Source organism: Mastigoproctus giganteus, chromosome 6 (genome assembly GCF_048544385.1).
Source record: "Mastigoproctus giganteus isolate SK-2022 chromosome 6, ASM4854438v1, whole genome shotgun sequence".
Lineage (NCBI taxonomy): Eukaryota > Metazoa > Arthropoda > Arachnida > Uropygi > Thelyphonidae > Mastigoproctus > Mastigoproctus giganteus.
The window spans coordinates 72,653,707-72,678,942 of record NC_143580.1 but is presented as its reverse complement, the minus strand read 5'-3'; the positions used below and the strand labels follow the sequence as shown (position 1 = coordinate 72,678,942).

General features: G+C 37.8%; 1 protein-coding gene across 4 annotated transcripts in view; it reads left to right on the top strand.

Moving 5' to 3' along the window:
• Positions 1-25,236, top strand: part of Gnf1 (germ line transcription factor 1) — a 397,251-nt gene that overhangs the window by 37,239 nt on the left and 334,776 nt on the right. For all 4 annotated transcript variants that reach the window (XM_090376044.1, XM_090376043.1, XM_090376042.1 and 1 more), the window contains exons 3-4: positions 10,440-10,500; positions 24,497-24,574. In XM_090376044.1, coding sequence (XP_090232170.1) covers positions 10,440-10,500; positions 24,497-24,574 — 139 coding nt within the window. The remainder of the gene's footprint in view (positions 1-10,439; positions 10,501-24,496; positions 24,575-25,236) is intronic.

Genomic DNA, 25,236 nt, shown 5'->3' with positions numbered 1-25,236 from the left:
AGCCTGTTATAAAGCAGCCAAAAAGAAAATTCACTCGTCCCATCCCACTCTATGGTGAAACTGAGAACTTACTTTGATTCGTCAGCAAGTGCATTGGGCTAAGCGTACTTACCAACGACATCACAGGCACTGGCCACCTTCTGATGTCGAAAGTCTTAAAACAGACTATCAGGTTCTCAAAAGACAATACGTCAAGACCATCACCACCTGTAAAATAAAATCTTGGCAGAACTTGGTTACTTCTACTGGCAATCGGGACCCATGGGACCTTGTTTATTGCCTTACCAGGAACAAATCCTATTCTCCTGCTGTTTATTGGTTGGTACCCGCAAACGGCACCGAAACTCTCACCTGGAAGGACACCATCAACACTATCATGGACAATCTGCTTCCTTCTGATCGCCCAGAGGATGACTTGACTACTCATCAACAAATAAGACAGCTCAATAACTTCTGTACTACTACTACTTCTGAATCTCAGCCATTTACGCAAGCAGAGGTGGACACAGCTGTCCTGAAAATTAACAACTCTGGTTGTCCAGGCCTCAACTTTCATGGGGCATCTTTATCAAACAATTCCACAAGCTATGTCTAACGGTTCTTCTGACTCTATTCAACAAATGTCTGAATGAAAGCACTTTCCCTGTTATCTGGAAGACAGCTCTTCTTAAACTAATTCCTAAACCTTCAAACACACCAGGTGGCAAGTCCTTCCGTCCTATTGCTCTGTTATCGCCAAAACACTTGAAAGATTGATTGCTATAAGACACTTCTCTTTTCACTAACACCTCTCTTGTATCAGATGATCAGTATGGTTTTTGAACTGGATGAGGAACTCAAGAAGCAGTTGTTGAATTCCTTTCTCGAGTTAACTCTGCAAGCTCTAAATACGTTCTTGCTATTTTTGTTGATTTATCTGTGACATTTGATCTGTTATGGTGGCCAATTTTGTTTGCTTACTTATGTGCTGCCGATTGTCCTCTTCCTCTTTATAATCTTCTAAGAAGTTATTTTGAAAATCATACAGTTTCTGTTATTTCTGGATCTAACTCCATCTCCTGCTCTGTCACTAGGGGCTGCCCCCAGGGCTCTGCTCTTGGACCACTCATCTGGAACATCATTCTTGATGAATGGCTCCTTAAAACTATTCCTTATACTTCCAGATTGTCATATGCAGACGATCTCACCCTGCTGATCCAGGGCAATTCCCGTGCCTCTCTTGAAAGTACTGCCAATTTAGTCATGTCAGATCTCTCTCAATGGTCCACCATAAATAAATTGTCCATATCCTCCACGAAAACTAAAATGATGCTGGTTAAGGGTTCGCTTAATATTTCATGGCCACCAGTTGTAAAACTTCAAAACAAATCACTTTCCATGGTTTCTTCTCTAAAATTTCTGGGTCTGGTCATTCATAGTAAACTTACATTTACTATGAATGACCTTGGAAGATCTCTCAGAGAAAGTCAAAAACTTACCTTCTCACTTCTGCATCTCTAAACAATCGGCGCCTCCATAGCCAGGTGGGCAGACGCAGCAGTGCGTAGCACACGCTTCTTGATTAGACCGGAGTTCGAGCCCGTGACCACCAAATACGGAGGATGTGGAAAGGTCAGGGAATGACCACCGCATATACCAGGAGCAATATGGCCTTAGTTGCTAATGCTCCAAAAAAAAAAAAAAAAAAAAAAACGATTAACTTAACTTAACTCTAAACAATCTTGGGGTCTTAATTCTCACTCTCTATAGTTATATTACAATTCTGTGTTTCTACCAATTTGTTCCTATGGCGTGGCCGCCTGGTTCTGGCATTTTAAGAAGGTTTCAGTCCAGACTAAACTTCATAGCATTCAACATAAAATGCTTTTATCAATGTGTAGGGCCTGTAGGACTGTATCTACTCCTGCTTTGCAGGTCCTTAACGGCTGTCTTCCCCTCTATCTCTTTCTTCTGTACCGAGGTCTGTGCTTCTACATTAGGCACACTGTCCGTGTTACTTGCCTTGGTATTACAATTGATGTCACTGTATTTTTTTTTTTTTTTTATGTGAACCCGAAACACGAGAGGTATTAGAACCTATAGTACTTGGTACTGTGCTTCGGTTGGAGGCTGAGAAGACGAAAGAAGATATTTGTTGACATTGGACTTGAACTTCTGTAGATTGTAATTTTTCAGGAAATACGTATGAAGGAAGGTTGTTTCAGAAAACAGCAGTTGAATGAATAAATGAGGTAGATGAAAATTTGGTGCTGTGGGTTTTAAGTTGGACTGTAAATGGATGGTGGCTGGTGGCAGCACGTGTTCGGACTTTTTTGAAAGAGAGAGCAGGAATTATAGAAGCCAATTCAGAAGAAGAGTGCCCATGGAAGTATCTGTAGAAGAGGCATGCAGCAGAAACAGTAAGTCTATGAGAAAGCGAGTGGAGAGACTCTGTTAGAGATGAATCATTAATGAACCTAACTGCCCTCTTCTGAATGGAATCAAGAAGCCTGAGAGAAGTTTTGGGGGCACCACCCCAGATGTGGGAACAATATTCCATGGCAGGGTGGATTTGTGATTTATAGAGAGTGAGCAGCTGTTTGGAAGAAAAGTAACTCCAAGAGCGAAAGCGAAAACCAAGTTTTTTTAGATGCAGAGGAAGCAGTATTTGTAATGTGTTTGTGCCAAGAGAGATTAGAAGTCAGGGTAATCCCCAAAAGAGATATCATTTTGCCTAGAAATCGGAGTGTCACTAAAGATAAGCATAGGAGCAGAAGAATCCTTTTTGCGAGATATAAGACAAGACTGAGTTTTAGAAGGGTTGAAATAAACTAAGTTGTCTTTGCCCCACTGGAGAATTACCTGAAGATCGGCATTTAAGTAATTGGTAGCAGATTTTCGAGAAGTTGAAGCTGATTTAGCAGGACAAGGTTTCTCAAAATGAAAAATGGAATGCAATGTGCTATCATCGGCAAAACTATGGATAGGATTTCCAGTCAATGGAAGAAGGTCATTAATATACAAGAGGAAAAGAGTGGGGGAAAGAACTGAACCTTGGGGGACACCAACATTAGTGGAGAAGTTGGAAGGCAGAGCCATCTACCATCACCCTCAGTGAGTGATCAGAGAGAAAACTGGATAACCAATTACTAAAAACAGTTGGCAAACCATAAGATGGAAGCATGTTTAGAAGACCTTTATGCCAAACATGATCAAAAGCCTTTGAGATGTCAAGAGCAACTACTTGTGTTTCACCGAACCTTTCCATTGAATTAGTCCATAAATGGGTAACATAAGCCAGAATATCACCAGTGGATCGACACTGATGGAATCTATACTGGCGATCGTTGATCAGACGGAAGGTTTCTAGGTAGTTTAAGAGTTGGCAGTTAATTGATTTCTCCATTACTTTAGAAAGAGTAGAAGTAATTGCAATGGGACGATAATTGTATGGGAGGGATTTGTCACCCTTTTTAGGAGCTGGCTGGATATGAGCAAATTTCCAAGCAGAAGGAAAAACACCTTTGGAATAAGAAAGTGAAAAAAGGCGGCAAAGAATAGGAGTAAGTTCAGGAGCACAGGTTTTGAGAACAAGTGGATAAATACCATCAGGACCTGGAGCTGTCTTAGCATCAAGGTTCATCAAAATCCTTTTGATGGAAGACCACAGGAGGCATTGAACGGAGCGTGTTGGGAGTGGTGGGAGGTGTTTTACCAAGATCATTAATACATGAGCTGGAAGAAAAATGGGATTCTAGCAGGTCAGCTTTATCCTTGGCTGAAGTGACAATTGGTTCTGTTGTCACTGGCACTACTTTTAATTTTTGTTCGTACTATTCAGGAGGACTTTACTATTAATGAAGAACTGGTCAGTCTTATATCTTTGCATGGGGCCACTAAAGGTACTGATATTTTCAAAACAGTTCAAAACTCTGTTATAAACTTTGGAGGATTTGATAAATGTTCCTGCATTGTCACTGATGGGGCCAAAACTATGACATGGACTGGAATCGGGTTTTGTGGACTATTGAAACAAAATAACATGAACTGCCCTACCATTCATTCATCAAGAAGCACTCTGGAAAATCTCTACGTCACGTCAATCTCGTGAAAGTAGCTGTAAAAGTCACCAATATTATACGAGGAGGTTATAGATCTCTGACCCATCATAAGTTTCACGATTTCTTGAGTGAAATGGATGCTGCATATGGCGATTTGCTCCTCCATTTTGATATTCACTGGTTAAGTGCCAGAAAATGTCTGGAGCGCTTTTTTGCCATTTGGAAAGAAATACCCATATTAACTTGAAAATCAAATGCAAGATCACACCTTTTTATCTGATCTTGCATTTTTAATAGATATGACCAACCATTTGAATGAGTTGAACTTAAAGCTGCAGGCCGAACAACAGAATATTGCCATTTAAAACCATTTGAATGGTTTTAAATGTAAATTGAAGCTTTTGAAATCAACATTGGCCAAAAAATATTTTTACTTATATCCTAATTGCAAAAAAACAATTTGAAGAAATGAATAATTTTGAGAGAACATCATTTTCAGCTCATATAAAGTGCATTGAAACAATCATGGAGGACTTTGAGAATCGATTTGGCGATATTAAGGAAATTGAAGAAGATATTTCAGTTTTCATTCAATCATTGACTATCAGCTTGAAAACATAAGATCTGTCCTCCAGCTGGAATTGTGCGATTTGCAATCTGACCCTTTTTATACTGGCAGAATCGAAAAAGGAGAATATTTTTTAAAAATTATTACGAAGAGAGTGCTATCTGAAATTGGGGATGGTGGTGGTGGTGGTTGTTGTTGTTATTTTGATTTTTAGGAGCATTAGCAACTAAGGCCATATAAGCTCCGGGGATATGTGGTGGTCATTCCCTGACCTTTCTGCATCCTCCGTATTTGGTGATCACGGCTCGAACCTCCAGTCTAATCAAGAAGCGTGTGCTATGCACTGCTGCTCCTGCCCACCTGGCTACAGAGGCGCTGAAATTGGGGGACTTTGGACTCAAGATATGCCAGTGCTCCAGAGCACATATCTTTACGAAAGCACTTTTTCAACGATGAAATTCATAAAATCCAAATACAGATGTTCATTGACTGATAAATCACTTTCACATTTACTGCAATTGGCAACTACAATCATCGATAATGATATAGCTACATTAGTAAATGAAAACGAACAACCACAGAGCTCTCATTAAAATGAAATAATAATTATAAACAATTGTATCTCGTCTGCTGTTTCAATAAAAACTTTTATAAGCAACTTGACTTTCCTTTATTACGAAATTTTGGAAGTGCTTGCTAAACCTAATGGTAGGACTCAAAAAAAATTTAATATCTGTACTGTATTTGTTATTCTGGATACGGCCCTTGGATTGATCTTTTTTTCTTTTTTATGTGGCCCTCGGATTACCTGAGGTTGGACAGCCCTGCACTAGCTGATACTTCCTTAAAAGTCACATTAGCTAGCGCATCCAAGTTCTCCATGATACCATGGAAATGTTTGGAATAAAGGCAATAAATAATTCAAAATTGGGAACTTAGCGTTAGCATTAGTAGAGGCATTTGATGCAAGAAAGAAAGCTTATGCAGCATCAGCCAAAAAAAAAAAAAAAAAAAAACCACTTCCACTTCACCCCTCTGTTCGTTCGAAATACCTGTCCAGCTGAGCCTTAAACTTATTTAGGCTATCAACTTCCACGACAAGGGATGGAAGTCTGTTCCACCAACCAACCACCTGCTGGCTAAAGGCAAATTTCCGCACATCTATCCTACATCTGTCTTTCCTCAATTTGAATTTATGCCCTCTCAGGTGATTATTCTGAGCAAGAGGAAGAATCCCATCAGCATTGAGCATGCTCAAACCATTCAAGGCTTTATACACCTCTATCAGATCACCTCGCTGGTGCCTAGTCTCCAGACACTGTAATTTGCAAAACTTAAGCCTTTCTTCGTAAGAGCATTCCTTTGTTCCATTCACTAATCTTGTTGCCCTTCTCTGTACTCGTTCCACAGCTCTACATCCTTCTTGAAATGAGGCCTCCAGACCTGTATACAGTACTCAAGGTGTGGCCTGACCATTGCCTTGTACAAGGGAATAATCACCTCCTTATCCCTGCTAGAAAAATTCCTATATATCATTGACAATACACTATGAGCTACTCTTGCAGCCCATCTGCACTGCTCAGAGAACTTCATATCTGCCTGCACAACCACCCCCAGGTCCCTTTCATTCTCTACCACTGTCAGTGTAGTACCACAGAGTTGATACGTTGCTCGGGGGTTGCTGTTTCCCATATGTAGTACTTTACATTTGTCAATGTTAAACTTCATTTGCCACCTCTCAGCCCATCTGCTCAACCTTTCCAGATCCTGTTGCAGCAGCATAGTGTCAGTAGTGTCCTTGACAACCCTGCCAACCTTCGTATTGTGTGCAAACTTGGACATTAAGCTTGATATACCATCATCAATATCATTTATAAATACAGAAAACAATAATGGACCCAACACTGAACCCTGAGGGACTCCACTGATAACATTAGTCCACGATGAGCAGTGTCCATTGATTACCACTCTCTGTCTTCTCTCCCTCAACCACCCCTTTATCCATAGCAGCAATTTGCCTCCAATGCCACACTGCTCCAATTTGTGCAGCAGTCTTCCATGTGCAACAGTATCAAAAGCCTTTCTAAGATCGAAGTATATAATATCAAAGTTATTCCCTGCATCCGGTTCTTTTGTGACTGCATCATAGTATCCAATCAAATTGGTCAGGCAAGACTTCCCCTTAACAAAACCATGCTGTGTCCAAGCTATAACTGAAGTCTTGTCTAGATGATCCTGCAGTGCTTCTTTAACCAGTGCCTCCATTAATTTTCCTGGAACAGAAGTTAAACTCACCAGTCTATAATTACTTGTGTCAACCTTTGATCCTCCTTTGTGAATTGTGGTCACATTTGCACATCTCCAGTCTGTGGATACCTCCCCTGAGTCCAAGGAAGCTCTCATAATTATGGCTAAGGGTTTGTTTACTTCCTTTGCTGCCTCCTTTAATATAACTGGATAGTTCCCATCCACCCCAGGTGCCTTTCTCGTCTTTATCTTCAACTTCTTTATGTATTCATTATCTCGACGGTATTGTGGATACAAGAAGAAATAATATATAATTTTTAATTATTATTTTAATTATTTTTTTATAAATTAACATGAAACCAGGATTAATAATGATCAAACAACTAGTAGATGCTTTCATAAGCCTATAAATCTATAGAGAGATATTCTGTGGAATACCTTTTATGCATATATGTCAAAAATATATTTTTAAAAGTTTTAAAATGAATGATTAGGAATAAAACTTCAACTGTTGTATAAATAAGTTTTTTAATCTATCTTCATTTTAAAAAATAATTTGGTTTTTACAAATAATTTTATTTAAAAATTTTAAGGATTTATTTTATTTTATTTTAAATTTCACAGGCAACCATCTTTTTTTCTGCTACTTTTCTATACTTGATTGAATTTCCATGGTCAAGCACACAATATAATAAACTAGATGTTTGTTATTTGTACCAACATGTCAGAGATAATACTAGAGGTGAGAATATTCTTGATTTCATCATTACTTACGAATTAGATGACATCCCACACAAGACTTAAAATACAAGAACCATTGGCAGGTGGTGATCATGCAGTTGTTAGTTGGAAGATGAAGAAAGATATTGCAGAAGTTAAAGGTAAAGGCATATGTTTTAATTTCAGAAGAGGTGACTTTGACAGTTTAAGGCACTATATGGCATCTATTAATTGGGCAGATTGTAGAGTGAAGGGAAAATACACATGAATTATAGAATACCTTTAAAGCAAAAATCACAGAAGCCATGAATACATGCATGCCATTAAGAAAATATTGCAGGAGGAGGATGCTGAAATGGATAAGTGCAGAGCTGGCCAGTCAAATAGAGCAAATAAAAGATAGCATGAGACAGTTACAGAGTGATGAGTAGTACTGAAACTTACAGCAGCTATAATTTGATTTGTAATGGTACCGCAGATGGGTTAAAGAGGCCAAAGCTGCATATGAGAAAGTGCTGACTAAGAGAATGAAGAATAGGGGGGACAAGGAATTTTTCGTATATGAGAATACAAGGGGAAAAAAAAAAACGAATCAGATCTGATCCTTGTCAGATCTGATTCGTTTTTATAGTCTTAGACAACCCAGCTGATGTTGCGGATGAATTAAACAGGTACTTTGCATCTGTCTTTACTGAAGAAAAACCTGTCGTGCTCAGAAGAGGCTGTGCAAGTGAGGCTGAGTCATATAAAATTAGTGATTTCAAAATTACAAATGACTGTTTATTAGAAAAACCTTTGAGTATAAAGGAAAGTAAGGATCCTGGAGTTGATGGCATACACCCAGTAATTTTGAAGGTGCTGTCAGGAAGTGTATTGAATCAATGAAGTTAATTATGAAGGCATCTTTGGACTCAGGAGACATTCCTTTGGATTGGAGAAGTACCAACATATCACCAATACATAAAGGCAGTTCTGAGAGTGAAGTAGGTAACTACAGACCAGTTAGTCTGACTTCAGTGGTAGGGAAAATCTTAGAAATAATAAGGCTGCAATCCAGGGACATTTGGGTATATGTAGCATTCTGAAAGACACATAGCAAAAAAAAAAAATAATAAATACCGTATTTCCCCATGTATAAGATGCACCTTTTTTCGAAAAATGTGGGGTATAAAAACTGGATGCGTCTTATACAGTGTTTGTAGATTTTTTTTACTTGCATTTCCCATTTTTTCGCGCTTGTTGTCTTTGCGCTCATTGTTTTGCACTTGTTACCGGTATATTAGGTTACGTTTTGCCACGTTCTGCCCAGAAATGGTTCAGAAAAGATTTTTGTACAGTGCTGAATTCAAGTTAAAAGTGATCCAGTTTGCAAAAGTGAATGGAAATTGTGCTGCTGAACGTAAGTTTGGTCCTCCTCCAACTGAGAAAACAATCCGAGACTGGCTACGGGAAGAAGAAACCCTACTGAAAACGCCACGGCAGAAGAAGGCCATGAGAGGCAAGTCAGCAAAATGGCCTGATTTAGAGAGGGAATTGAAGATGTGGATTGAGGATCAAAGGGCAATTGGAATTCCTGTGTCCACAAAGATGGTTCAGCATGAGGCAAGAAGAATTGCTGATGAAAAAGAAGTTACTGATTTCAAAGGAGAGGACACACTTGGTGCTTCAGGTTCATGAAACGGAATGGACTAAGCATGCGTACACGCACCAGACTTTCCCAAAAGATGCCTGAAAGCTATGAGCAGAAGGTCCTTGAATTTCATCATTTTGTCATTCAATGTTGGAAGACACATCAGTTTCAGTTGGGACAGATTGCAAATATGGACGAAGTCCCCCTTTCAGTTTGATGTCCCAAGTAACAGAACTGTCGATAAGAAGGGGTTGAAACTGTAACTGTGAAGACAAGTGGACATGAAAAGAGCCATTATACAGTTGTTCTAGCTTGTTGTGCTGACGGAACCAGGCTGCCTCCTGTGCTGATTTTCAAACGCAAAACAATGCCAAAATAAGACATTCCTCGGGGAGTGATTGTCCACGTTCATGACAAGGGTTGGATGGATCAGAATGGGATGAAGATCTGGTTTGAGAAAGTTTAGAGCAGGAGACCAGGTGGGCTCTTACGCAAACCTGCCCTATTGGTGCTTGATCAGTTCAGGGCACACATAACAAAAAATACAAAGAAGATTGCTGCAGAGCAAAAAATAAAACTTGCCGTCATACCTGGAGGCTTGACATCCCAGCTCCAACCACTTGATGTCAGCATTAACAAACCCTTCAAAGCTGCCATGAGAGATGAATGGAACCAATGGATGAAGTCTTCTGGGGACAATTTGACACCAGTAGGAAGAGGAAGAAACCAACTATAGGAGAAGTTTGTACCTGGGTGAAAAGATCCTGGGATAATATCAAGATTGAGATCGTTGTCAAGTCATTTTAGAAGTGTGGCATTTTAAATGCCATTGATGGAACCGAAGACGAGGCAATATATGAAGACAGTGATTCGTCATCAGACACAGATGAGGACAAGCTAATGGATGGGAATTTTGACAGTGATGAGGAGTAGTATGAATTTTATGATGAATAAAACTTGAGTTCATTAACTTTATGTAATACATTTTTTTTTTTCAAATTTCGGGCCACAAAATTAAGGCACGTCTTATACATTGGGAAATGTGGTAATAATTAATAAATGTCTTTTTAGAAGGATTACTTGCACAGTGTGTGTCTTTCAACACTAAACAAAACACAAGATGCAACCTAATTATAATGTATATAATGAATAAACAGCTTTTTTGAAGTTTACACATGATATTTCATTAGTATACAATAGGCATATGTTCATATGAATTCATATGCTTTTACAGCATTCAAGAAAAAAAGAGCAAAACAAAAGAAAAAAGCGATCGTTGGTGTTATCAGATTCAGGTAACTGTATCAGGACCTCTCTTCCATTTTTGTTGCTACTTTATATTTTGTTTGCTAGTGTACCATTTAAAATTCTCTAAAAATTATATACTTAGTGTATAGAAACACCATCTTATCAACTTGATGTCCTTCCAGAATAGTTTAGAGCTAACGCTTCAGGTTACATAGGGAGTTAACTAGCATACAAGTTATTGCAATTATATTAGACACCTTTACAAGTAGTACACTTTGTATTACAATAGTACAAATTATATTAATTAGTGCAATTAATAAGTTCCAAAACGTGTCATACGGGTAATGGTATCCACTGAGAATAAGTAACAATGGTCTTCTCCTATGGTTAAGCGTTACTTATTTGAGGTAGTGCAATATCATAGTAACTCGTTGTGAAGGTATTGACAATATGAAATATACTTAATGATGCCAATTTATAACTACTAAAGTAGTTGGCTACGTAGAGAAATTATGCAATTTCCACTAACTTGTACCCTGAAGTGCTTCTTAACTGGAAGTGTTACATGTTCAGTTCTACATGGCATTACAAAAATTTTATTTGATTTCTGCTGTCTGGCTGCTATAACAGTGGACTTGGGAACACCATTTTCCACCAGATGATTATTTCACTATATAAAAGATGACAAGCTGAGTTGGGATAAACAAATGATCACCTTACGAAAGAAAACTTCGTCACTAGCAGGAATACTCGCCCGAGCCTCTGCTTGGGTACCTCCTTCCCTTCTCAGACTAGTATTCCTTTCCTTAATACAGCCTCACTTCACATATAGAAACATCTCATGGGGTACGACCAGTCAATATAACCTTACGAGAATCAATTCAATTGTAAATCGATGTGTTAGTTCAATTTTGGGCCTTCCCTGGAATGCATCGGTGACTTCGAGATATAAGGAAGCGAGACTCTTAAGCATCTACCAACTGATACAAAAAGCTGAAGCGGTCTTTGTCTACAATGCTTTGAAAACACCAAACTTTCCTCCTCTCTTCAGATCCTTTTTTATAACAATAGAAGAAGAAGGAATAAGATATAATTTAAGAAATGAAGTGAACCTGAAGGTTCCGCTTTTCAGAAAAGCCATAGGCCAGAAAAATATAAAATACAGAGGTACAAAAACCTGGAATAATCTTCCTGAAAACATCAAAAATGCCATTTCACTAAACAAGTTCAAGAAGCTCCTGACTGAACACATCACCAGGGGGGTCTGATCTAAATCACCTTCCACTCAACTCCTGAACTTTCCACAATGCATACCAGTTTGGAAATTGTGTAAACAAGTTGAAGGAATAGCTGTCATAAATTGTAACATTCTATGCAATTATTTCATAATTTTTCTTTCATACTTGCTATTGTAAAAGTACTCACAATGTAATTATAAATATGTACTGTTGTTAACCACGCGACATGTGTGGTTGGTTTAAGTAGTCTCGGTAATGGAATGTAGAAACATGTCCGATTCATGATGTATCTGTTTTTATTGTTATCTTTTTCAAAGGGAACACCCCCTAAAAAGCCTCTGGCTTATGTGTTCTCCCTCCCTTCTTGCTGTTATCTCCCAACAATTGTAACACAAAATAGGGATAAATAAATTATCAATTATCAATAAAAATAATTTTTATTTTTCAACAAGAAATAAATTATTTTACTTAAGTAAATTCTCTGCATTACTGTAATTTCTGCATATGCAGTATATATTGTGTGAGAACTGAAATGTCACGTGTGTTAATAAACCTGAGTTTTTATAGTAATAGTAATCGTCGCATGTGATGCAAGAAAGAAACATATGAGCTTATGTAGCATCAGCTAAAAAAAAAAAAAAAAAGATTCACACAACCATTCCTGTTAAATGTTTGTCCAGTTCCTCCTTAAGTTTATTTAATCTTTTAACTTTCACAACGACAGATGGAAGTTTGTTCCAACAATTAACCACCCTCTGGCTAAAGCCAAATTTCTGCACTTCTGTTCTACAGCTGTCTTTCCTCAACTTGAATTTATGCCCCCTTAGGTTCGTAATCTGGACAAGTGGAAGAAGCCCATCAGAATTCAGTGTGCTCGACCCATTCAAGGCCTTATACACCTCAATCAGATCACCTCGCAGGTGTCTAGTCTCCAACCACTGCAATTTGCAGAACTTAAGCCTCTCTTGGTAAGGGGATCCCTTCATTCCCCTCACCAATCTTGTTGCCCTTCTCTGTACACGCTCAAGCAGATCTACATCCTTCGTAAAATGAGGCCTCCAGACCTGTACGCAGTACTCAAGGCGTGGCCTAACCATTGCCTTATACAGAGGGAAAATCACCTCCTTTTCCCTGCTAGCAAAATTCCTGTATATCATTGACAAAACCCCATGAACTGCTCTTGCAGCCTGTCTGCATTGTTCAGAAAACTTCATATCTGACTGCACAATTACTCCCAGGTTTCTTTCATTTTCTACCACCCTAAGTGTAGTACCACACAGTTGGTACATTCCTCTGCATATGGGTTACTTCTACCCATATGCAGTATTTGACAAATGTAATGTTAAACTCAGTTGCCACTTCTCAGCCCGTCTTCTCAAATTTTCTAGATCCTGTTGCAGTAGCACACTGCCATTACTGTCATTAATAACCCTGCCAACCTTTGTATCATCTGCAAACATCGACACTAAACCTGATATACCTTCATCAATATCATTGATAAATATACAAAACAACAGTGACCTAACACCGAACCCTGTGGGACTCCACTAATAACATTAGTCCAAGAAGAGCAGCACCCATTGATTACCACCCTCTGTCTTCTCCCACTCAACCACCCTTTTATCTATTTTAGCAACTTATCCTTAATACCATTCTGCTCCAATTTGTATAGTAGTCTTCCATGTGCAAGTGTCAAAAGCTTTCCTGAAATCCAAGTATATGATATCAAAATTATTTTTTGCATCCAGTTCCTTTGTAACCACATCATGACATCCGATGAAATTTGTCAGACAAGATTTTTCCTTAACAAACCCATGCTGTGTCTGAATTATTGCTGCAGTCTTGTCTAGATGATCCTGCAATGCATCTTTAACCAGTGACTCCATTATTTTACCTGGAACAGAAGTTAAACTAACTGGTTTGTAATTACTCGTGTCACCCTTCGATCCTCCTTTGTGAATTGGGGATACATTTGCACATCTCCAGTCTGTGGAGACCTCCCCTGAGTCCAAGGATGCTCTCATAATTATGGCTAAGGGTTTGCTTAGTTGCTTTGCCACCTCCTTTAATATAACTGGATAGATCCCATCCAACCCAGGTGCCTTTCTTATGTTTAACTTCAACAATTTCTCCTCCACTTTGCTCTCAGTTATTACAAAATCATTAAACACCCTGCTACAATTTGATAACCTTCTGGCATTTTCAATCCTTAACTCCTCATGTGTGAATGTAGATGCAAAATACTCATTCAGTTTGTTTGCTATCTGAACAGGATCATCAATAGTCGAACCATCGATATCAAGCGGACCACTCTGATTCATCCCCTTTCTTTTAGAGTTTATATAATTAAAGAAATCCTTGCTGTTTTTCTTAGCATCTTTTGCCAAAGATTTCTTGTAATCTGCCTTCGCCTGCCTAACCTCCTTTGTGACCTGATTACAGACTAGCTTATATCTGCCATAGGCTTCTGTGTTGCCTGATAATTTATATGCATCCCATGCATTTTTCTTCTCTACCACAAGTCTCAGTTCATTTGACAACCATTTAGGCCTAACCTTGAACAGTAATTCTTAATAGGTATGAAACATTTTGTAGCTTCCACGATTAATTCCTTGAATGCTTCCCATTTTGAATTTGCTGTTGGTAACATCATCAGTTGGTCCCACTACACAGAATTTAAAAACTATCTGAGACCACTGTAGTCACTTTTATGGAAGCAAAAATCCTTTCCTTTACACCTGATGGTAATTATCTCTTTAAGTAAATCCCATATCAGTACACTGTGATCACTGCCACCTAGTGGTTCCTTTATCTGCAAATTCTTAATACATTAATGATCACTGCTGATAACCAGATCGAGAGTATTACCCTCTCTGGTTTCCTCTCGAACATGCTGCTTCAGAAAACAATCGTCCAATAAATCCACAAAAGTCTTACTAGTGTGCAAGTTACCAAACTTCCCAGTCAATATCTGGGAAGTTAAAATTCCCCATTATAAGACATTCTGTTTAACTAGCCCACTCTATTTCTCTGTACAGTTGTTTGTTATACTTATTCGAGGCATTAGGCTTATAACACACTCCTACTCATATTTTTGCTTTCACAGTGCTTATGTCACACCAAACTGACTCAACAGTGCACTGTCCATCTATATCAACTGGATGCACTTCTTTTGATTTTATGTTTTTCTTAATTAACAGCATAATCCCTCTTCCCTTCCTATCCTTTCTGTACACATTGTACTCCCCAAATTCCAATTCTCCATTCCTAATATCTGTGACACCACGTCTCTGATATCCAACGATATCCGCCTTATGTTGTGATAAGTCTTTATTTGAACAGCACAGAAAAAAATAATTTCTTCTGTGATCATGAATTCCTTGCATAATTTGGCTCTAATAATACTAAGCACTATATAAAAATATGTAGTAGTTAGTATTATTAATGGACCCTGGCCACCTGGCTATGGGCGCCTCCGTAGCCAGGTGGGCAGGAGCAGTAGTGCATAGCACACGCTTCTTGATTAGACCAGGGTTCGAGCCTGTGACCACCAAATATGATTCGGAAGGTCAGGGAATGACCACTGCATATCCTCAGCCCGAATCAAGGGTGAGGGTTGACGCCAGGAAGGGCATCCTGCTGTAAAAATTGCATGCCAAAACAATAAAAAAAAAACGCTGACCCGTATAATAATGGAAAAAGGCAAGGAAAAAAAAAAAAAGTCAATCTTTTTCAATTTATTCCTCCTTCCCATCATGCGTAGTATGAGCAAGAGGAAGAATGCCATCAGCATTGAGCTTGCTCAAACCATTCAAAGCCTTAAACACCTCAATCAGATCACCCTGCAGGTGTCTGGTCTTCAGATATTGCCACAACTGAAGCCTTTCTTGGTAAGACTTCCCTTTTGTTTCCCTTCACCAATCTCTTCTCTGTACCCATTCAAGCAGGTCTGCAGCCTTCCTAAATTGAGACCTCCAGACCTGTATGCAGTACTCAAGATGCAACCTAATCATTGACAAAGCCCCCTTTGAGCTGTCGTGGCAGCCTGTCTGTACTGCTCACAGAACTTCATATCTGAGTGCACAGTTACCACCAGGTCTTTTTCATTTTCCTCTACCAGTGAGTGTAGTACTGCACAGCTGGTATGTTAATCTGGGATTACTCTTACCCATATGGGGAGTACCTTGCATTTGTCAACGTTAGGCATCATCTGCCTAATTTTTATAGATCTTGTTGCAGTAGTTTACCTTGATTACTCTCGTTAACTGTCCTGCCAACCTTTGTAACATCTGCAAACTTAGACATTGTCTGATATACCTTCATCAATATTATTAATAAATATAGAAAAATAGCAGGGGTCCAGCCCTAAATCCTGGGGACTGTACTGATAACATTAGTCCATTAATAGCCACTCTTTGTCTTCACCCACTCAACTGTCCCTTTATTTTAATGTTAATATAGATTTTATTGAAATTATAGTATTTGATTACAACATGAAACAGCTTTTTTTTTAAATAAGACTTTTTAAAGTACTTTTTATCCCTGATTCCAAAATGATTTCATAATTTTTAAAAGTTTAATTTTTTTAATTAAAAACTTTACATATGTGATAGTAGAAAATAAATTAAAGTTGCATTTGAAAATTTCTTTTGTTTGAAGACCAGCATTATCAAGAGTCATTAATGACTAGCTGACTACTTACAGTATGACATGTTGCAGCATATTCTGAATTAGGCTACATTATAATATTAATAGTTGGGTTACATTATAATATAAATAGCTCTGCCCCACAAAGTGGCAAAGTACTGTGGGCTTGTACATGTGAAATTAATGATTTGTATTATTATGCAACTTGAAGTAAATTGTTTTTGTGCTTTTATAAGTTATTGTCTTTAAATGCAATGTATAGGGTGTTAGAACTGAAATTCTTGCATCAATATATTAATAAACCGGACAGCTTCTGTTATGATGTGGTAGCACTACATATTAACATCACGGAAGAACAATTTCTTCTGTGATCAGGAATGCTTCTGTTTTAAAATTTGTTTATATTAAATGTTATCTAGCAGTGTTATGGTGACAAAACGTAGACGGACAGAATTAAGACTGGAAATTAAACTAAAATTATACAAGAGGCTCATAGGATGGAAAGAAGCAAAACTGACATTGCAAAGGAAGCAGCATCCCTTTACCTACTTTATCTACAACGCTGAAAAAGACTTGAAGTGCATGACACTGGAGCAGCGATGAAAAACAGAAACTAATTCATGGTGCAAAACACGAGGAGCTTGAAAGAAAACTTTTCGAGTGGTAACAACAAATGCAAACATCTAATTTTTTTTTTTTTTTTTTTATGTGAACCCCAAACATGAGAGGTATTAGAACCTATAGCACTTAGTGCCGTGCTTGGGTTGGAGGTTGAGAAGACGAAAGAAGATATTTGTTGACATTGGACATGAACTTCTGTAGATTGTAATTTTCAGGAAATATGTATGAAGGAAGGTTGTTCCAGAAAACGGCAGTTGAATGAATAAATGAGGAAGATGAAAAGTTGGTTCTGTGGGTTTGAAGTTGGACAGTAAATGGATGTTGGCAGCACGTGTTTGGACTGTTTTGAAAGAGAGAGTGGGAATTATAGAAGCCAATTCAGAAGAACAGTGCCCATGGAAGTATCTGTAGAAGAGGCATGCAGCAGAAACATTGCGTCTATGAGAAAGCAAGTGGAGAGACTCGGTTAGAGATGAATCATTAATTAACCTAACTGCCCTCTTCTGAATGGAATCAAGAAGCCTGAGAGAGGTTTTGGAGGCACCACCCCAGATGTGGGAACAATATTCCATGGCAGGGTGAATTTGCGATTTATACAGAGTGAACAGCTGTTTGGAAGAAAAGTAACGCGAAAAAGAGAGCGAGAGAGAAAACCTAGTTTTTTAGATGCAGAGGAAGCAATATTTTTGTAATGTGCGTGTGCCAAGAGAGATTAGAAGTCAGGGTAATCCCCAAAAGATATATCATTTTGCCTAGAAATCGGAGTGTCACTAAAGATAAGCATAGGAGCAGAAGAATCCTTTCTGTGAGATATAAGACAAGACTGAGTTTTATAAGGGTTGAAATCAACTAAGTTGTCTTTGTCCCACTGGAGAATTACCTGAAGATCGGCATTTAAGGAATTGGTAGCAGATTTTCGAGAAGTTGAAGCTGATTGAGCAGGACAAGGTTTCTCAAAATGGAAAGTGGAATGCAATGTGCTGTCATTGGCAAAACTATGGATAGGATTTCCAGTCAATGGAAGAAGGTCATTAATATACAAGAGAAAAAGAGTGGGGGAAAGAACTGAAACTTAGGGGAAACCGGCGTTAGTGGAGAAGTTAGAAGACAGAGAGCCATCTATCATCACCCTCAGTGAGCGATCAGAGAGAAAACTGGATAACCAATTACTAAAAACAGTTGGCAAACCATAAGATGGAAGCTTGTTTAGAAGACCTTTATGCCAAACATGATCAAAAGCCTTTGAGATGTCAAGAGCAACTACTTGTGTTTCACCGAACCTTTCCATTGAATTAGTCCATAAATGGGTAACATAAGCCAGAATATCGCCAGTGGATCGACACTGATGGAATCCATACTGGCGATCATTGATCAGACGGAAGGTTTCTGTTTTACCAAGATCATTAATACATGAGCTGAAAGAAAAGTATGATGCTAGCAGGTCAGCTTTATCCTTGGCTGAAGTGCAACAGAACCATCTGGTTTGGACCGAGGTGGGAGCAGAGATGGGCAAAAGTTGCGGCCAATAGCTTTGGCAAGAGACCAGAATACTCGGCTACCATTAGGGCAAGAAGCATGTTTTATACTCTTGGCCTGTTCAAACTCTAGTTTGGACTGATTAATAACTGCTTTACAATTGTTGCGAGCTTTGGTGTAGGCAGAAAATGAAACTGAAGAATTAGAAACAAGCCAATTACGATATGCAACATTCTTCTCTTGGACAGCCTTAGCACATTTATTGGAAAACCAAGGTTTAGATAAAGGACGAGATTTTAAAGTGGAGTGTGGGACAAAGGATTCCATTCCTGCAAGAATAATTTCACTGACACGATCTGAGCAAACATTGACATCAGAAGTTTTGAAACAGTAATCCGACAAAGGAAAAGAAGAAAATAAGTTTTGCAGGTCATCCCATTTTGCACTTTTGTAATGCCAAACAACACGAGGTTGGGAATAGCCATGAGATAAAGGTTCCATTGGAGAAGAGACAATCACCAAGTTGTGATCTGAAGTGGCTAAAGGACCTCTCACTTCGACCGTGTACTTAGAAGGGTTGTTTGTGAGAAAAAGATCAAGCGTATTGGCTGTATGATTAGGATTGTCCGGTATTCTTGTAGGTAAATGAACAATCTGTGCTAGGTCATTAGTAATTGCAAAAGCCTCAGCATCTCTACATGCTGGGTCGGTGACTAGAAAACGGAAGCCAGCTGGAGTTGTGAACATTAAAATCACCAAGGAAAATTACCTCAGTGTTAGGAAAGTTGGACTGGAGAAAGTCTAGTTGCAAAGAGAGGAAGGTCAAAGAGCTCCAAGTGATTAGTGGAGTTGGGAGAACGGTAGAGGCAACAGATGAATTTGACACAATGACGTAGAGAGATTTTAAGCCAGAGAAGATCAAAGAGAGGAGATTCCAAATTGCCAAGTCTCTGACAGGGAATATCAGAATGGACGTATGCACAAGTACCACCTTTGAGGCGAAAGGAATCATACGGCGTATAATTTGGGCATGTGAGATGAGCAGTAGTTGAATCAACCGATAACTGAGATTCTGTCAGGAAAAGTACATGGGGTTTGGGAGACTGCAAGTGGAAATGGACATCGTTGAGATTAGAATTGAGACCACGTATATTTGTGAAATGAATTAGGAAGTGCTTGGGAGGTTTAGATGTTGTCGTAGATAAGCTTGCTCTATTATTTTGACAATTCATGATGTATTCAATAGTAAGAAAAAGTGGGTGTGACATGCTGTATAAAGTAATGAAATTTTTGGATATGGCGTACATGTGGTAAGAATATACCCAGATACTTGACATAACGTGGCCTCGACAATGCTGCCCGCATACACACTACTCGGACTCCCTCCAGTCACTATCTGGCAGAGTAGAGGTAGCGAGATTATAGACTAGCTGATCCGGAAGCCTTCAAGAGAGTTACCAATAGTTTCGGTCCGGTGTACTAACTACTGGCCGGCCTGCGAATGCCGTTTTAGAGCTGTACCCTCGAAATGTAAGGAATATTGGATCTCGCCACGATGTTCATCATAACCTCAAAAGTCATCAATCATACTGCATGATGTAAGAGATAGGGAAGGGTTGACCGGAACTTAGCTCTCGAGACTAAACATGAGTTCCACCACTTCAAGCCTCCAATAAGCAAAGTGGTGGTATTTCACCGGTTGATGAGTCATCTACCACCTAGTGCCAATATCAATAATTTGCCAATATCAGGTCTGATTTTTCAAGAAAAGGGAAATTATCTAGCTCAGCAACATGGGATTAGCGACTTCAAATGCAGCAGTGGCTGGCTCGAAAGATTTAAAGACAGGAATAACTTGGTTTCACAAAATGTTTGCGGTGTGTCTGGATTAGTTGACAAAGAAAAGGCTACAAGCTGTTGTGTTCTGTACAGTCCATGCTTGAAAAATATGAGGCAAAGGATATTTTTAATCTTGACGAGACAGGTTTAGTTTATAATTTGCTGCCAAACAAAACATTTTCTCTTCCAGGAGAGTCTTGTCATGGTGGAAAATTAAGTAAACAAAGACTCACTGTTCTCTTATACAGCAATTCAGATGGCAGTACAAAACTACGCTCACTTGTGATTGGTAAGTTTTCCAAGCCAAGATGTTTTAAAGCAGTTAATCAACTTCCCTGTGATTATGAGGCCAATAGAAGTGCTTGGCTTACAGTCAAAATTTTCTAGTCTTGGTTATTATAAGTGCACAGAAAGATGGCTTCAGAAAAAAGGAACATTTTGATGATTCTAGACCGTTGTACAACACATTCTGCCGAGACACTTAAGTTGGCAAATATACGGCTGTTGTTTTTATCCCCTAATACCACCAATTTAATGCAACTACTGGATCAAAGCATTATTTATAATCTCAAGAGAGCTTATAGAGCCCGTCTGATAAGGTACTTGATCTGCAACATAGGAGGAGGGAACAACTTGCAGCCAAATTGGAATGTCTTGGATGCTATTCATAATCTTGTTATTGCTTGGGAAAGTATTACATCAAGTGTAATGATGAACTGCTTCAGAAAGAGTGGCTTTGGAGAGAACATTATCGAAAAACATGGTCCAGCAGATGAATGTGATAGCAACAGTGAGGAATTTGAAGTTGCTACCACTGCAATGCTAACACCAGAAGAGCTGCTGGGTACCAAACAAAACTATGATATTTTTGTTACCAGCAACAGCGAAAGTGAAGAAGCGTGCACACTGCCATCTAAAAAAAGATGCCAAAAATGCATTGAACATAATAGAGAATGTGTTTGCCTGCAGTAACATTGATAAAGAAACAACTATTGCATTTGATAACGTCTGTGCTGTAGTTAAAAATGAATATAGGACAAAAACTGTGCAAACATTAGATTCTTTAAATTAGATTAATTTATTAAAAAGTTAAAATGGTTTTTATGTCTTCTTTTATATTAAGATTGTTATTCTTTTTACTGTGATACTAAAATATTGTATATATCAAAGTATATACTGTACAATATTTTCATTTCCATTAATATTGCTTTTCTCTTAGTTTATCTTGCAAATAAAATAAAATCTTTAAAAAATATGTAATTCTTATTACTGTATTGTTAGACAAGACTTTTGTTTTTATTTTATTTTATTTTTATTAATTTATTTTTGATATTATTATTATTGTTATTCTTAGATATACAGTATGTGCTATAAAAAAAAAACGGTAAAATTTTGACACTTTTGGGGAACCTCGTTACTACAAACCTTGTTATTACAAAACGTGAAAATTTAGGTCCCTTGAACTTTGTATTAACGAGATTCTACTGTGTATATTTAATATGGAAGCTGTTTTCTTTCGTCAGTCAGTTCACACTGACTGACGAAAGAAATAAAGTAACGATAGGCTCAACCGATCGGGCTGTAAATGGTCTCAAATTGAAGATATTTCTTCCTAGGTGTGCAAAAGTAGTTAAAATTCAAAAATTCCGAATACAGGTCGACTGTCACTAATCCGGCAGCATTGGGACCTGTGGGGTGCCGGATTAATGAGTTTGCCGGATCACCGGTGGTTATTTTAGCACATACAGTTTACCCAATAGCTAACCACCTCATTCTACCTTTAACACATTGACTGCCAAGCTAGTTTAAGAAAAAAATTCCCCAGGGACCAAAAATATTTAGCAAATTATTTGATTAGTAATTCTAAAATAAATATCATAATGTCAGTGTTGTTGTTTTAATATTAAAAACAAAAAAAGTCTTTTTTTTTTTTTTTTTTTATGTCACATATATGTGGTCAATGTGGCCCAGTAGATTACTTTATTTCTTGAGAAGCTGTGTCAGCCACATACGTGTGACGCTATTATGGCATACATATGAAGGTCATTTGTGATTAGTTTATTGCACGCCTGGCGAGCGCCGCAATAAGTTTGTCAGTATTGTTAGAGATTTCATGAAAACAAGTTTGTTTGTTTTGTGTTTTTGCTGCAAGTTTGTACAAGTGTATTGTTAAAAAAAAAAAAAAAAAAAAAAAAAAAATCTAAAAAGGAATGGCTAAAAGAAAATTACTAAAATAAGAGGAACTGAGAGAAATTGCTGGAATTTACAATTAAGCAGAGTTAAACTTCTCACAGACACACCACTGTCGAGTTTTTTCGAAAGTTTAACTTTATCTGTTATGGACAATGTACGGTGTTTGCACTTTACACCACGAGAGGCACTTCCTTTATGCATTGGAACTATGGCTGGGGCTAAATGTGAGCAGGTTATAAATGCAGAAAAACAAGTGGGAATAGCTTGCCAGTGTTTACGAGTTCATGCCAATAGCTGATGCTACAACCAACACCACTGAAACAGGTCGGTGCGCCGACCCGGGAAATTTGAAATTACGTTTGCGGAAATTAGGTCCGAATTAGCGGTGGAACCGGTTTACCGGTGGCTGCATTAGTGATGATTGACCTGTAGTTTTGTACTACAAACGAGAATAGTTCAACCTTCACTTCATAGATGGAGCCACATGAAGATGTTAACTGTCAAACTGTTGTCTAAGTTGATAAAGCATTTTTTTCTGATTAACAATTTGCACATTCGCACAATTGTGTGCTTTGTTCCAAAAAAAAAATAATAATAATAATTCTCTACTAGCACTGCCTACCTTAAAAGAAAGAACTAATCGTTAAGATTCCATTGCACTGCTCGCTCATATGTCCTCACATTGCACACACGAGCTCATACACTCATTGCCATTCGTTATGTTTAAAACATTCAGAACTCATCATTTTTATTGTTATCTTTATCTACTTCGAGTTTATTTGCTTTTGGTTTTTTAAGGCGAGTAATAATTTAAGGATTTAGAATTATGTCATAGTCGGGAAGACATGTCTGCCACCATGCTACTCTGATTGGTTGTGTTGAACGTACCTTGTGGCAAAGAAGATGCACGCCTTTTCGTGTTTCTGCAAATGTATTCAGGATCGGTCTGAAGTATGCATTTAAGGATCCGAAAGATTTAATATGTCACAGTATTGGGCTTCTTAGTGAAAGTTGTGTTCTTTGTCAAGCTTTACATTTTAAGTGCGAAAAGGTTGGGGATCTTTTTTCTACATGTTGTCAAAACGGTAAAGTTTCATTTCCAGCAACCGAAATGCTTGCTTACACAAGTCCTTTATATACAGATGACAATGAATTGTCCAAAAAGTTTTGTGAAAATATCAGGAAATACAATAATGCTTTCACTTTTGTTTCTTTTGGAGGAAATATAAAACTGCCATCGTGTTGTGGGCCTTATGCATTTCGGATTTTGGGAGATATCCATCATTCTATCAGTTCCTTATTTACCGGGCAACATGAAACCTGCGTACTGGCTTACCTGCTCACGACAAAACACATCCTACGTTTCTTTAGGACAGCTAGAGAAAAACTCTGCTACCAATTGCAAAATTTTTGCAATGGGTACAGCTAGTTATTTTTTAATGTACTAATATCCCATCTCTCTATTTCTGTTTCATCTCTCTTAATTCCAACATATGGATCTGAATTCCAGAGAATTTCAGATTTTTTTAAAACCAAAATTAAACATCAGACAGGTGCTACTGCTGTTTTTGTGCTGCCATTTATTAAGGTTGTCCATTGGTTTGAAACACATGTAAGCATAGCATCATGTGCTGAAAGATGTAAAGGCAGTTTGTACCTTAACAGATGTATTATTTAAAATGACCTTGAGAAACATAAATATATGTACATAATCCTGATAGGATTAAGAGCCATCTGTACTTGTGTCCAAGAGAGGATTCTGTATGCATCACTTATCTATACTTGTTTGAAAAGGTTCAAGCTGCAGTTCCATTGATCACTGGAGAAAATTGAAATAAAGAATTATTTCATATCATTATGTCTCATTTGATAGGTAATATGCCTTAGCTATATTTCTAAACATCTTTTGTGTATAAAATGAAAATCACATTTATTATTTAATTAAATAAGATTTATTTTTATTTTATTTATTTTAATTATTATATAATTTTGTTTTGTGTTTTATAAAGGTTAATTTACATTTATACAGATTCTGATGAATGTTGCCATCCCCAGAAACCATTAAAGAAATCATATATTTATGAAAATGTAACTAATGGTGATTCATGTAAGTAATTTAATGCATGTTTGGCAGTAGATGTAAATATAATTAATGTACATTTGGTATACTTTTTTTTTTTTTTTCTTTTCCTAAGGCTGGAAAAATGATTGTTTTTATGGTGGGTTGCAACAACATGGCTCTCACTTTTCATGTGATTATGCTTCCAGTCTGTATGCTATATAGCACAAATTGTCATGTGACTGTCACTCAAAGTATTAAGTAGCATGTATTTGTGTAATCTAAACTTCATTATGGGTAATACACACTGGCCAGAAATATTGTGTTCGATCATGTTGTGACTAGATCGATCCATTATCTGGCCATCCGTAGCACTATGGATGGCCATTATCTGGCCATCCATACTGCTACTAAGGCATATTGAACATCACCTGTCTAGAATCTATACATCAAAGTGTATCTATTTGAAGTGTTGTTTATTATTAATTGATATATTGATATTATGTGTTATTCTGCTGTTTATTATTTTGGATGTGTTAGCCAATTTTATTCTTACTAGGCCTATGACTAATTTGTGATTTGAATATGTGGCTGCACCTCTTCATTCTCTCATATCTGACAAAGATGATCTCTGTAATTTTTTTATTACAATGTGATCTATTTGATTTTTAGTACTTCCATAAGGCAATGCCCAGGTTACCTTGTGTATC